We start from the raw sequence: 13625 nt of genomic DNA on the forward strand, positions 1-13625 counted from the left end.
GGGGGAGATGAGGGCACTGGAGGAAGGGGGTTGTATGCAAAGGAAAGAGCTACTATTTGATACCATTTGGCAGGTATGTGTGTGTGACGAACATTGTGGAGTTCCTGCACCTATTCTCTGAGAAAAAAAAAGCCCTGGATAGAATAATGTTGTTCCCCCCTCTCCAGTCAGTAACTGAGCAGGGAAAGAAAAGCAGAAGACTGATGAGGTCTTTTTGCTGCTCTCTGTGGAAGGAGAGACTTCTATCAGCATGATCCTTGACCGCACATGTGAACAATATGTAGCATACCTGATTTGCTCCCATTGTGGCCTCACCACCTCCCTGTCTGATACAGAAGATTGCAAGAGGCTGAGTCAAGTTAAATTCAAGTATTCAGGTCTTCTGTCGCCGCTGTCGCCTTCCGGTCGCCTTAGGTTCTTCTTCTTGTTCTTCTTCTTCTTCTTCTCCAGGAGATGTTGACACGTTGCTCTCTCCGGCCGGAAAGCCAGAGCCGCGCTGTGCGGCCACTTATATAGTGACAATGGGGCGGTGTCACATGGTATATGTCACATGGGTTGGTCACATGGTGACCCCGCCCCCTTACGATGTCATAGTCCCCATGTGACATCAACCCATGTGACCAACCCATGTGACATATACCATGTGACACCGCCCCATTGTCACTATATAAGTGGCCGCGCAGCGCGGCTCTGGCATTCCGGCCGGAGAGAGCGACGTGTCAACATCTCCTGGAGAAGAAGAAGAACAAGAAGAAGAACGGAAGGCGACCGGAAGGCGACCGGAAGGCGACAGCGGCGACAGAAGACCGGGCCACCGCCTCTAAAAGAGCTATAAGAAGGCGCGGTGGCCCGGCAGAAGAACGGAAGGCGGCGGCGACAGAAGACCGGGCCACCGCCTGTAAAAGAGCTATAAGAAGGCGCGGTGGCCCGGCAGAAGAACCGAAGAGGGGGACAAGACCCCCGAAGTCGGGAGAAGAGGCCGGCGGCGGGGAGGAAGAAAGCCGGACTCCTCCGCTAGCAAAAGAGCTACAAGAAGATAGCGGAGGAGTCCGGCGAGAAGACCCCCGAAGACGGAAGACCCCCGGAGCTGTGCAATAAAATATTTTATCTCGTGTGTTGTGTTTTTTTTTTGGGTACTTTTATTTTACAGGTGAATGGGTAGGGGTACATTGTACCCCATACTCATTCACATAGGGTGGGGGGCCGGTATCCGGGGGCCCCCTTATTAAAGGGGGCTCCCGGATTCCGATAAGCCCCCCCACCCGCAGACCCCGACAACCAACGGCCAGGGTTGTCGGGAAGAGGCCCTTGTCCTCATCAACATGGGGACAAGGTGCTTTGGGGTGGGGGGCCGCGCGGCCCCCCCTTCCCCAAGGCACCCTCCATGTTGAGGGCACGCGGCCTGGTACGGCTCGGGAGGGGGGGGGGGGGGCGCTCGCTCGCCCCCCTTTCCTGGCCGGCCGGGTAGCGTGCTCGGACAAGGGTCTGTTGTGGACTTGGGGGGGACCCCCACGCCGATTTTTTTCGGCGTTGGGGTTCCCCTTTAAGCCCATACCAGGCGGCGGGGCCCGTGACGTCTCCTTCGCGGGCCCCGCCTACCTGGAGACGCGCTCGAAATGAGCGGACTTTTCTCCGGGCGGGAACAGTTTGCTCATTTCGAAAGTGGCCTACACACGGGCGGACTGTCCGCTCAAACCAAGTTTCAGCGGACAGTTTTTCGGAATTTCCGAAAAACTTTGTTCGTCAAACTGTCCGCTGAAACTGTCCGCTGAAGCCCCACACAAGAGCGGACTGTCCGCTGAAACACTGTTCAGCGGACAAAGTTGAGCGAACAGTCCGCCCGTGTGTACGCGGCCTAAGTTTTTTGTAAGCACAGTTTACTGCAGATTCTTACCTTTCTCTGTACTGAAAATATATAACCCCAGGCATGTGCTTTCTCAAAATGACTATTGGGAAGTATAATCTGCAATCATTATCAAAACGTGATGTTTTGTAGCAGCAATATTTTTTTTATATAGCATTTTAAGAAAATCATAATAATTTTGTATGGAATCACAAGCGTATTAATTTTATGGTGATTTGTTACCCACAGCGTTTTAGTATGTTCAATGTTTTATATCCTTTACATGCTCTCCAGTGATAATCGTTCTGTATTGACCTCTGTGGCTTAGCTACAGATTACTAGGGAGCATTTGGTAGCAGAAAATGCTAACGTAATGATGGAGTACAACTTTGATCTAAACGACAAAAAAAAAAAGAGAGAGAGATCACCATTAGTGATTTCATTGCTAGCTACAAATTGCTGTTAATCACTGACATTGGTAATAAAAAAGTATCAGCCTTTGCATTAGGGATGAGCGAAATTGAGAGTTTTCGTTTTCGCTAAAGTTTCACTGAAATTCAGGGATTTTGACAAAATGCATGGCTGCTACTGTGACCAGTAGGAGTAAAAATGTCCCTGTTTTAGAGGTAAAATGGGAGTAATAAATGCCTCAGGATCAGTGGGAGTAAAAAATTACCCTGTGATTGTGGTCATTGGCTTAAAAGAAAAAAATGCCCCACATCAGCCTTTGCGTTAGTGATTAACACAGGAAATAATTTGCCCCTACATAAGTTGTTAATGGGACTAATAAATGTCCTTGTTGTCAGTTGGAGATAGACTATATTACCAAAAGTATTGGGACACCTGCCTGTGAGCCAGACCTTCTCTACAACATCAGTGCCTGACCTTCCAAATGTGCTTCTGGAAGAATGGTCAAACATTCCCATAGGCACACTCCTAAACCTTGTGGACTGCCTTCCCAGAAGAGTTGAAGCTGTTATAGCTGCAAAGGGTGGTCCAAGTCAATATTGAACCCTATGGACCAAGACTGGGATGCCATTAAAGTTCATGTGTGTGTAAAGGCAGGTGTCCCAATACTGTTGATAATATAGTGTATATTGCCTTTTGCCTTATTGGTGGTATCAGAGGGAGTAATAGTGCCCCATTGTTGGTGTAATTTGGAAGAATTGAGCCCTATCACTGGTGTCAGTGGTATTTGGAAAGCCCCCTCAGCATTCATGTTCAGAGGCACTTATTTAAATATGCTGCTCCTCTACTAGTTGGATCACATCAAAGCCGGAACTATACAAGCAGAGTTTGGCAGGATATCACTCTGCCATATAGTGCCTAAGATACATAAGTGGAGACTGGCTTTGTATTAAGTGGCTTTCTCTGACATAATATAAGAATGTTCTGCATGTGGGGCTTTGCAGGGGCTGGTTTACAGCAAGTGTCTGTCTATAACCAGCCAACTAGTTTAAGAACCGCGGGCCTGAAGGGTTAAAAAAACTTCAGATTAAAAGTTCTTTAAAAATGTACTTAAAAATGTACTTTCAGACTTGGATCATGCTTAATGCAGCATTGAAATCTAGTGTTGCCAATATCCCATTTCACGTACTTATGAACACAGAATAAATATATAATTCTTTCACGTTTGTCATTCACATTTAAGAACAATTTACGTAAACATTCATGTCTCTCCACTTGAGAAGATGCAGGCATCCATTTAAAAAAACGATGCATGCTGAAACATTGAAAGTTGATAAGAGTCCTAGAACCTGACTATGAATTACAATCTGCAATTTAGACAGATTTAAGCTCTATTGTAGAAAAAGTACATGTAGAAATTGTTCCTATGGAGTTTGAAGCAATTTGAGCTCCCACTTTTTCAAAGTCAGACATTATAAATGTTTCAAAACGCTGAAAACGGATACTGTTCTGTGAAAGAGAATGTGCATCAACTGAGATTTATTTTTTATTTTTATACTACTCAGTTTTCAAAATTTTTGAGGAAGGATTTTGCCATTCATTGAAATGCCTTAAGAATTAAGAAATTAAGAATTACATCTTCTGAGCCAAAATGCCTAATTTAAACTAAAGCAACACAACTACATAGCATGCTTTTTCCTTACTAGTTTATGAGCAAAATATGCATCTGTTAATTAAATTTGTTGAAAAAGAGTATGATTCATAGTAAAATGCATACTGGCTTATTTAAAAAGACAGTGCAAAGAATAACACAGTGCAGTTTGTAAAGGCCCATACACACTATTCGATTTTCTGCAGAATTTTGTCTTCAGATTTACCAAAACCTTACAATATGAGGTCAAACCTTAGGAGTTTCAATTTGTATGCAATCAGTTTGGCCCTTGCACTACATGGTTTTGGTAAATCAGAAGACAAAAATCTGCAGAAAATCTAATAGTGTGTATGGGGCCTAAGTGTTTACTTTGTTGGCTCCCATTCCTCATTCATTTAGAAACAGAGAGTTTGTTCTACAACTTTTTTCTTCTGGAAAGAAAGGCTGCCAGTTGTCAGGCCAAAAAAGTAATTTTTAGGAGACAGACATTATCTGTTTGGTGTGAGACAACTAGCTGTGCCTTTAATACTTTATAGAGTTCACAGTCCTTGGAGAACCTTTGGCTGGTGTCCCTTAAGGATTCTCTGTCTGCCGAGGGCTATATTTTTACGGGCCGCCACCGTCCGCAACGGACATTTACGTAAATGGGTTAACATTTATGAACGGTTGGCAACCTTTATTCTCAGTGACTTGGAATCCCTGAAAAGACTCATATCAAGGACTGCTACTGGGTAGCAAGTAATGTATCAATCAGAGTTTAGCAACGCTATTATTACAGCATGTATGTACATATGCACCTAAAATACACAAAGGAGTATCCAAGGTGAGGTATGCTAATCATACTATATATATAACACACCTCTGGGAATAAACCACAGATTTGATGGTAATCGTGTTACCATTTTCCTGCCAAATTTGGCAAAAGAATAACTATAGAATTCGTTAGATGGAAATTGACGATGTTGCTAGGCCTAAAGCCAAGCGTGATCCATACTTATGCATCTGAGGGAGTTCACTCCAATATATCTCCTACAGATGTCCTGCAGAGAAATAACATGCATTGTCAAGTATTCATCCTTCTACTTGCCATTTAGAACTTACCTTAAATGAAGCCTTAGACTGGCCCATATCACATGACTAACACATAGATATCTTTGTGACATGGTGGCACAAGTAAAGTTATCAGAACATGAAAGATACACGTTTGATTTTGCTAAAATGAAAGCACTTACATTTTTCATGTTGCTCTCCCAGATAGGAAGCAAGTGTGCTGCAAGTTTGAAAATGACTTGCTAAGCTATTGCTAGGTTTGCCAGGCTTCTCAAATTTGTTGGTTTATTGCAGCAAGTCCGCATTGTATGACTCCAGATCAACTTTCTTTGCAAAAAGTTTGCAAGGATGCTGCAAGTTCTGTTTCAATTATGTTGCACAAGTCATTCTACCACAGGGGTCACTGTGGTTAAGTTTTCATGCTGTAGACTTGCAGAGCTCTTGCTCTTTGCTCTTGCTAAAGACTTTGCTACAAATTGGAAAAGTGTCAACTAGAACTTGTGCTTCAAGTGCTCTGCAACTTGCCAGTGAAAATGTTCAGCAAGTTAATAGACTTACTATTCAACACTGCCACAAATTTGTGACAAGTTATCCTTGCTATCTAGGCTGTAATGCATCATCTTTAATTGGTTATTAATCTTCCATTCCTTAGCTCTCATGCATGCTGTCGTATTTGGAAACGTCACAGCCATCATTCAGAGGATGTATTCACGTAGGTCTCTATACCACACACGTACAAAAGACCTGAAGGACTTCATACGAGTACACCGCATGCCTATCCAGCTCAAGCAAAGAATGCTGGAGTGTTTCCAGACAACTTGGTCTGTCAATAATGGCATTGATGCTAATGAGGTAAATTGGTGCAATTTTTTTTTTTGTTTGGGTGGTTCCTCTTAAAAATAAAAAAAGTGAAAATCTAGAGGATGCTACAGTACTGTATGATCTAGCAGTTAATTTGACAATTTGTATTGATCTTACTGTTTTATCCTTTTCACTGAATGTGAAAGCGCAGATATATTTAATTTTATTGTGATATCAAGTGTGTTATGTACCACTGTAGAATACTTATAAGCAGAGCTAGCATATTATGGAGATATTTAGCAAACAATTCTACAGAAAATACAAAACTGTAAAGGCAATTATGGTAACCTTGGGGATCCCTAAAACTAAACTGATATAAAAACTAAACAGCTTATAGTGATTCTATTGCAGAGCAAAAACAACATAAAAAAAACATAATAAAATACCTAAAAATATAAACCATAACATTATCCACATCAAAATAATACACCATAAAACAGCAAATAAAGTAAAACAAGTGATAAGAGTAAAAGTGTCAATAAACAAAAATTATAGTGAGTATAATGTTCTTTTAGTATAAAGATGTATCTGTGTAAGGATTTTTTGTGTCTGTGTGTACATAAAGTAAACATTTTTCATAAAGCTTCACAGCCCAGGTTCTGTTAGGATTGCCTTTTGGAATCAGTCCTATGAACTAGGTCATCTATGGTGTCTCCTGGACTGCATGAGGTTATATCAGATCATCTGATGTTTGTTTGACAACTCCTATTGTCAAATAAGAAGAAAAGCTTGGCACACTGAAGCCATGTAATTCCACCGCTCACATTGAAGATTACACAATACCTTCTTCTATTGCCGGAGGCTGCATGTATCTGTGGATATCTCAGTACAATAGAAGCAACTATTGTCATTCTCTAGAAACACTGAAAGTAACTCCTCCATTTGATATAAAAGCCCCAAAGAGACACGTAAACCTGTAAACATTCTCTTATTTTCACAGGGTCATTTAATCAGGTTTGCCAGCACATACTGTAAGTATACATGCACTGGTATCCACATTGGAAGATAGCATCAGAGTATATTTGCTTAGTCTCCCTTCTATGATTTTTTTAAACACACAGTACAACCTTTTTTTTCTGCAGTATGTGTTTGTAATATATATATATATATATATATATATATATATATATATATATATATATATATATATATATAGTTGGTGTAAATGCTCAGTGCATGAAGCAAAGTCCATGCCCTGATCTCACAGCACTTTTGAGGCTCAATCCCTTCTGTGTAGTATGAAGAAAGTTGGTTCATCCACTTTTAATACTAGATGATTTTGGCTCCAGGACTGAATATGTCAGCAAAGTATATGTGCCAGCTCTCGGATCTATAAAGTCTAAAAAGTAGATACACTCCCCACGGTACTGAACCTTGTAATAATGGGTACTCAGTGTGAATGCCATGGATGGTACCAAAACCAAATGCAAATATGCAAAGTCACCAGCACTCCAAATAGACATGTTTCATGTGTTTATTGTGAAGACAGTCTCACATAAGGCATACGAAACCAATGTTTTAGGGGCCTAATATGGTTCCTTTCTCAAGGCAACATAGCTATAGACCTTTTTATAGACCTTCTTGGGCCCCTGAAACACTGGTTTCTTATACCTTATGTGAGACTGTGTTCAGAGTAAACACATGAAGCACATTTATTTGCAGCACGGGAGACTACATTTTTTCATTTAGCTCTCAGACCTAATTTCTTCTGGAATTTTGTGCTGCAAGTAACATGTCCCTAGCATACACATTTCTCACTGAACAGTGTTTTTGCCCCCATCATAGACATTTTTCTCTCACCAGGGTTCCCTCCTCCTGAACATATTTTGTTCCCTCATAAGTGTTCATATTGCCATAACTCCCAACTTTTTGAGATGGGAACGAAGGACACCTATTAGCAAAATTATGTAGACATAGGACACACCCCTGCCACAACCCCTTAAAGGAGAATTATACAAAAAAAATTGTTGCTAAACCCAAATTTTTTTATTTTTTTTGTTTCAATGTTTTTATTGATTATTATTGATAAAACAAAGATTGCATGTTACATACACATAGTAAAACATAAATCTGAATATCATTGTAATTATGAAATACAGAATTTGAAAATAAAGCAACAATATGAATTGATATTTGGCATAAGATAGAAATGCATAGATCAATAAAATAAAAAAATTAAACACAAAAAAAACCACACTTCTAAATATCTATCATATAGATGAAATTACTCCAAGCTGGATAAAATTGATTTAAACAACACATGCATATAGTCATATTAGTCGCATACCTACATCTCATAAGAATTTTTTTTTTTTTTTACCACTTCTATTCCTTTAAACTGGCTCCATCTAAATTGGATGAAAGGTTTAGTACTGGAAAACACTTTTTGAAAGATAAAAAGTGCATGTTATATGCAACTTTTATAGATCAGACCAAATTGAAGGACAAAGGAGAAAAGAGAGATAGAGGGTCTTTGTTCCAAATCAGGGACAGTCCCTCAAAATCAGGGACAGTCCCTCAAAATCAGGGACAGTTGGAAGATATGCATTGCTGCATTCTCTGCATGCCCCTATGTTTCAGCTCTCTCTGCTATTTACTGTATGTACTAACCTCTGTCACAGTTATGTCCCCTGGAAGTTCTTTCCCCAATGTCCACACTTTAGCCTGATCATAACTGCATCTTTTCACACAATTCCCAAACCAAAACTATCTGCAAAACTGTCTCCCCTGGAAAAGGAACAATGCTTTATACATTGGCCAGATATTAAGTAAGTTCACAGCAGTGATTCTATGAACCAAAACATAGCATTGCTCTGCTATGTCCCACCTGTTCAGTTGTGGAACTATAGGGATCGCTGCAGTTGTACTTGCGACTAGGCCCTGCCACTCTGCTGCTGTGGGGAGGCCCCAAGACTTGGCATCTCCCCCTGCACCCCTGGCTGTCCATTTAACATGCGGGGGGTGGGAGGCGGGGATCGGCAGTTCTATGGTGCCCACGAGCCACGGGATCTCCCTGGGGCTTGTAGTTCTCTCTCTCTGAATGTATGCAGTGGAGAGGGGAGGGGCCTCTGACCCGGGCAGTTATCAGCTTCACTCTTCAGTGATTCGCTGCTTCTACACTTTCGATGATACATGTCCGGGTCAGAAGCCCCTCCCCTCTCCAGTGGATACAGTCTGAGAGAGAACTACAAGCCCCAGGGAGATCCCGCGGCCAGTGGACACCATAGAGCTGCCGATCGCCGCCTCCCACCTCCCCCCAGGTGGGGGGTACAGAGATGTGCTGGGGGTCCAAGGTGCGCAGCAGAGACAAGCCAGGTACAGTGGAACCTCTGGAAGGGGGGGTGACTGTCTGGAGACCCTGTTGTAAGGAGGGGCTCTCTGGGAGCCCTGAAGTAAGGGGGCCCTCTGTGGACCCTGATGTAAGGGGGGGCCTCTGGGGACCCTGATGTAAGGGGGCTCTCTAGGGACCTTGAAGTAAGGGGGCTCTCTGGGGAACCTGAAGTAAGGAAGGGGCTCTCTGGGGACCCTGATGTAAGGAGGGGCTCTCTGGGGACCCTGATGTAAGGGGAGGCTCTTTGGGGACCCTGAAGTAAGGGGGGGCTCTCTGGGGACCCTGATGCAAAGGCAGGCTCTCTGGGGACCCTGATGTAAGAGGGAGGCTCTCTGGGACCCTGATGCAAAGGCAGGCTCTCTGGGGACCCTGATGTACCTGGGGGCTCTCTGGGGACCCTGACGTAAAGGGGAACTCTCTGGGGATTCCTAATGTAAGTAGGGAGGCTCTCTGAGGATCCTGATGTTAGGAGAGGTTCTTTGAGGACCATTTGTAACAATATTTGATATATATATATATTATATACATGTGTATGCCCACCCAAGCGTATGACTTTCTTTACTTCGCTGCTATGGGCTCTAGCCCCGAGATCTTTTGTAGACCTAGCAACGCCCTTGGTGGGGGCCATTCATAGTTTATTGCACCGGGGCCCGGAAGATTCTAGTTACGCCTCTGCACCTGTCTGTATGTATGATTTCTGTCACCTACATCTGCCACCATTCCCAATTCACCTCTCTCTTCCCCTATCCCAACAATGATTACCTGCTCTTCTGCTTTTATTCTATCACGGTCAATTTTTGCTCTACCTCCCTCTGCAACCTCAAACACAAACCAACACAGACAGTTTCCATTCTCAACCCCCCACCCCACCACCACCATGATCCTGATCACCTTCCTTTCTGCCTTTCTCCCCCTTTGGCAGTGCACTCCTTTCTCCAAAGAAGGGCACCTCTTCTAATCTATGATTAGTTCCCCATACTCTACAAATCAGGTGCTGCCTCTCCCCTCTTTCATACCATATTCAGTTCCCACTTTGCCTTCCATGGCCCACCATCAGCTGTCAATCTGCCTTCTTTTCTCTAATCAGATAAATTAAGCATAATTTCCCAGTGGAACCTATTAAGTCTCATGTAGTTCTTCTCCAATCCTAAGCAACAAGCTCCTGTTCTGCTTTATCTCTTCCCTGTCCACAGTCAGCAATAAAAACGTTTTTTCTTCCCTCTGCCACAATCATCTTTAGGAAAGGGAACATTTGTGACTCACTCATTACCACTAAGCACCTTCACAAAGCCTAATAAATTAATAATCTACTGTTGTGTAACATCCTTGTCTCTTTATGTCTACAGCTTCTTAGAGATTTTCCTGATGAGTTAAGAGCTGATATAGCCATGCACCTTAACAAGGAGATCCTCCAGCTGCCAATTTTTGAGTCTGCCAGCCGTGGTTGCTTACGTTCTCTATCTCTCAGCATCAAAACCTCCTTTTGTGCACCAGGAGAATACCTGATCCGACAAGGGGATGCTTTACAAGCCATATATTTTGTTTGCTCTGGATCCATGGAGGTGCTGAAGGACAACACTGTTCTCGCCATTTTGGGTGAGCATTTATAATTACATTTTTGTAAAACAAGCAGATAGAAACGTGTGTTGCAATTTAGCTTGTGCCAAAAAGAACAAATGTAACTTTTACAATTTTGAGGTTCCATTGGTAGACAACAACTAGTGACTGCAACTGCTGTAAGATATGAAATTGTGCTGACTGCACTAAGTTAAAAATGGAATTTTGGTTTAAGTCAGAAAAAAAAATTGAGGGTAATACATTTACCAGTTGTAGAAACCATGGCAAGATTTCTGGATGCTTGATAACACAGAATCTTGTGCTTTGAAACCTTTCTTTAAATTCTACTACAGTTAGGCATTGATGGTATTTCAACTCTCATAATTTTGTTATTTTGAATAAGAGAGTAATCTGGCATCAAAACTGTATAAAAATATCTCAAAACTTGTGCCTACTAAAGCATAGTAATAAACACAGGCAAAGCCGCTCCAGGTGAGCAATCAGAGTTACCCCTACTGCAGACTGTGATGAAGGTGCTAGCACAGATCATCTGCAGATCCACAGAAAAAAGAAACATCCAGAATGTGCTGCACTTCTATAATCCTTTATTAAATCTTCTTATAAAACCATCACAGACGGCACGTAATACAGTGAAAGTTAATGCGTTTCATGCTGCAGTTAGCGCTTACTCATAACCTCCTATACTAAAAATACATCAACCCATGTATACTCTTCATATCAATGGCCTTAATTGCTCATTTAGGGGGCTCACGCCTCTGAATGGAGAATCATGAGATGTAACCCAACCAAAGGTAGCAACACAGCCCTCAGTCCCCATACACCATACAATCCTACATTCTTGATTCTGTTTAGTATGCCCAATAGATTCACCCCCCCCCCCCCCCACACACACACACACACACACACACACACACACACACACAGTCCACACAGAACCTAAAATCTAATATATCCATGTGTACAATAGCCCAAAAGCAAAGTTGTCAAAATGGTAAAAAAGCAGAGGGAGAAGAAAAGTAGAGTTCAGTAGAACATTGTTATAACAGCTACCGGAGCACACATGGTCCCGCACTTGTTTGTTAATATACATCTATACATCAAAGTAAACCTAAAACAAAAATTGCAACAGACAAAAACATCTATCAATAAAATATATCAGACTCTTATGTACCCTCTCAAATGGGACAAATAAAGACCCTCAGTAAAGCTCTCCGTGTGTACTGTAATAACAAATGAGTACTAATACATGGAGCGATATTCATTCCTGATGATAATTTAGACCTTGCAAGGAGACTCTCCGGATCATTGTTCCAAAAGGAAAATACAGATACACAGCGTGGCACCCGCTCCACATGTCAGTACAACCCAGACACAAACATTTGGTGCAATATTCATGTCTGAAGTCAGAGCAAATAACATTAACTTTCACTGTATCCTGCACTGTCTGTGATGTTTTTGTAAGAAGGTGTAATAAAGGATTGAAGAAGTACTACACATTCCAGATTTTTCTTCTTTGTGTAAAGCTCAGTAATGTTTTTTTATAAACGTAACTTCCTGGCACTCTTACACTCACTTGCCTTCGACCCACTGATATCTCAGCTATATGGCCCTTTAATCGCCACACAGCCTCCTGTCAGACTCATCTCTGTTGAGCCCACTTTTGGGAATCACAGTCTCCATTCAAACTTCTCTGTTGGAATCCACACAAGTACACCAAATCCTCCATTCAAACCTACAGAGAGTTCACCCTTCAATGGAATACAAACTTTCTACAGGATTCAGTAGAGATCGCGGCATGCATGTACCGGCTTGACAAAGAAAGTTCTGATTGGAGACTGAGATAGGAGATTAAAAGCCTGCAAGATGGTGCTTTGTGTGAGTGTGGTGGGGAGAGGGGGGTGACGTTAGGAAAATAGGTGCAAGAACACTTTAAGTCTTACTTAACTAAACCCTCCTATCCTATACATCCAAAGAAGATGCCATCTTAGCCTCTGCTTGGTCTGTATTAACTGCACATGTGATCAGCTATGGCACCAGCAATTTGTTAACTTAACAGTTTGGTTGAGAGGTAACATAAGCACACTAGTGTCATGGCTGAGCTCAGCCCTTCCTTCTCTGAGCTGGCCACTCAGCTGTCGGCTAATTGCCAGCTCCTATCTCTCCACAGTGACTCGCCTGTTGATGATATCCTGCTCATCAGTCCTGCCTACTTAAGCCGTCCAGCCCAGATGATCTCTGCCTTCGCCTTGGTCACATCTCTAGAGACGCTCTCCTGTGTTCCTGTTAAAGACTTGCTTGGCTGACATTCCTTCTGGCGCCAGATCCTTCTTGCTGTTCTACTACACTCATCTCTGTCTCCCTGACATTTTGGCTTGTCTGACTATCTGTTCTGTTTCCTGAACTCTGGCTATGGTTTGACTATGTTTACTCTGTTTACCTTTTTTTTATTATTATTAAACAAGTGAGATTTAACTGTACTTCTGTCTCGGTCTGAGTCATGGTTTCTGACAGTAGGGGGAGGCCATGAATTTAGAAGATGCAGTCAATCCACTTGTTGGTAATATTTTTTCCAGATTTGATGAGCAGGATCACCGCATGGATCAGTTTTTCATGGCGTTACAAGCGCTCCTGAGTCGTGCGGCTCACCTGGAATCTCCCACTGTGGCTGTTCCTGTACAACCTGTGTTGCAGGCCATCCCTGCTGCTGCTCCAGTCTCTGTGCAGGCACCCGCCTTGAGTATTACCTCTATAAGAGGTATGTCTGGTTCCGCTCTGCTTACCCAGCAATTTGGGGGCCATCCAGTCCAATGCAGAGGGTTTCTCAAGCAGGTTGATATATACTTTGAGATGCTGCCCCAGACATTTCCCACGGACAGAAGCAAAGTAGGTTTCATGATATGTTT

At 42.5% G+C, this 13625-nt stretch overlaps 1 protein-coding gene across 1 annotated transcript in view; it reads left to right on the forward strand.

Moving 5' to 3' along the window:
* LOC143924231 (voltage-gated delayed rectifier potassium channel KCNH8-like) overlaps window positions 1-13625 on the forward strand; it is a 712305-nt gene that overhangs the window by 625433 nt on the left and 73247 nt on the right. Inside the window, exons 9-10 of the mRNA XM_077448423.1 lie at window positions 5605-5804; window positions 10491-10740. Of these exons, the coding sequence (XP_077304549.1) occupies window positions 5605-5804; window positions 10491-10740 (450 nt within the window). The remainder of the gene's footprint in view (window positions 1-5604; window positions 5805-10490; window positions 10741-13625) is intronic.

This window comes from Lithobates pipiens, unplaced genomic scaffold, assembly GCF_037356315.1.
Source record: "Lithobates pipiens isolate NorthernLeopardFrog02 unplaced genomic scaffold, aLitPip1_a1.2 Scaffold_22, whole genome shotgun sequence".
NCBI classification, from domain to species: domain Eukaryota; kingdom Metazoa; phylum Chordata; class Amphibia; order Anura; family Ranidae; genus Lithobates; species Lithobates pipiens.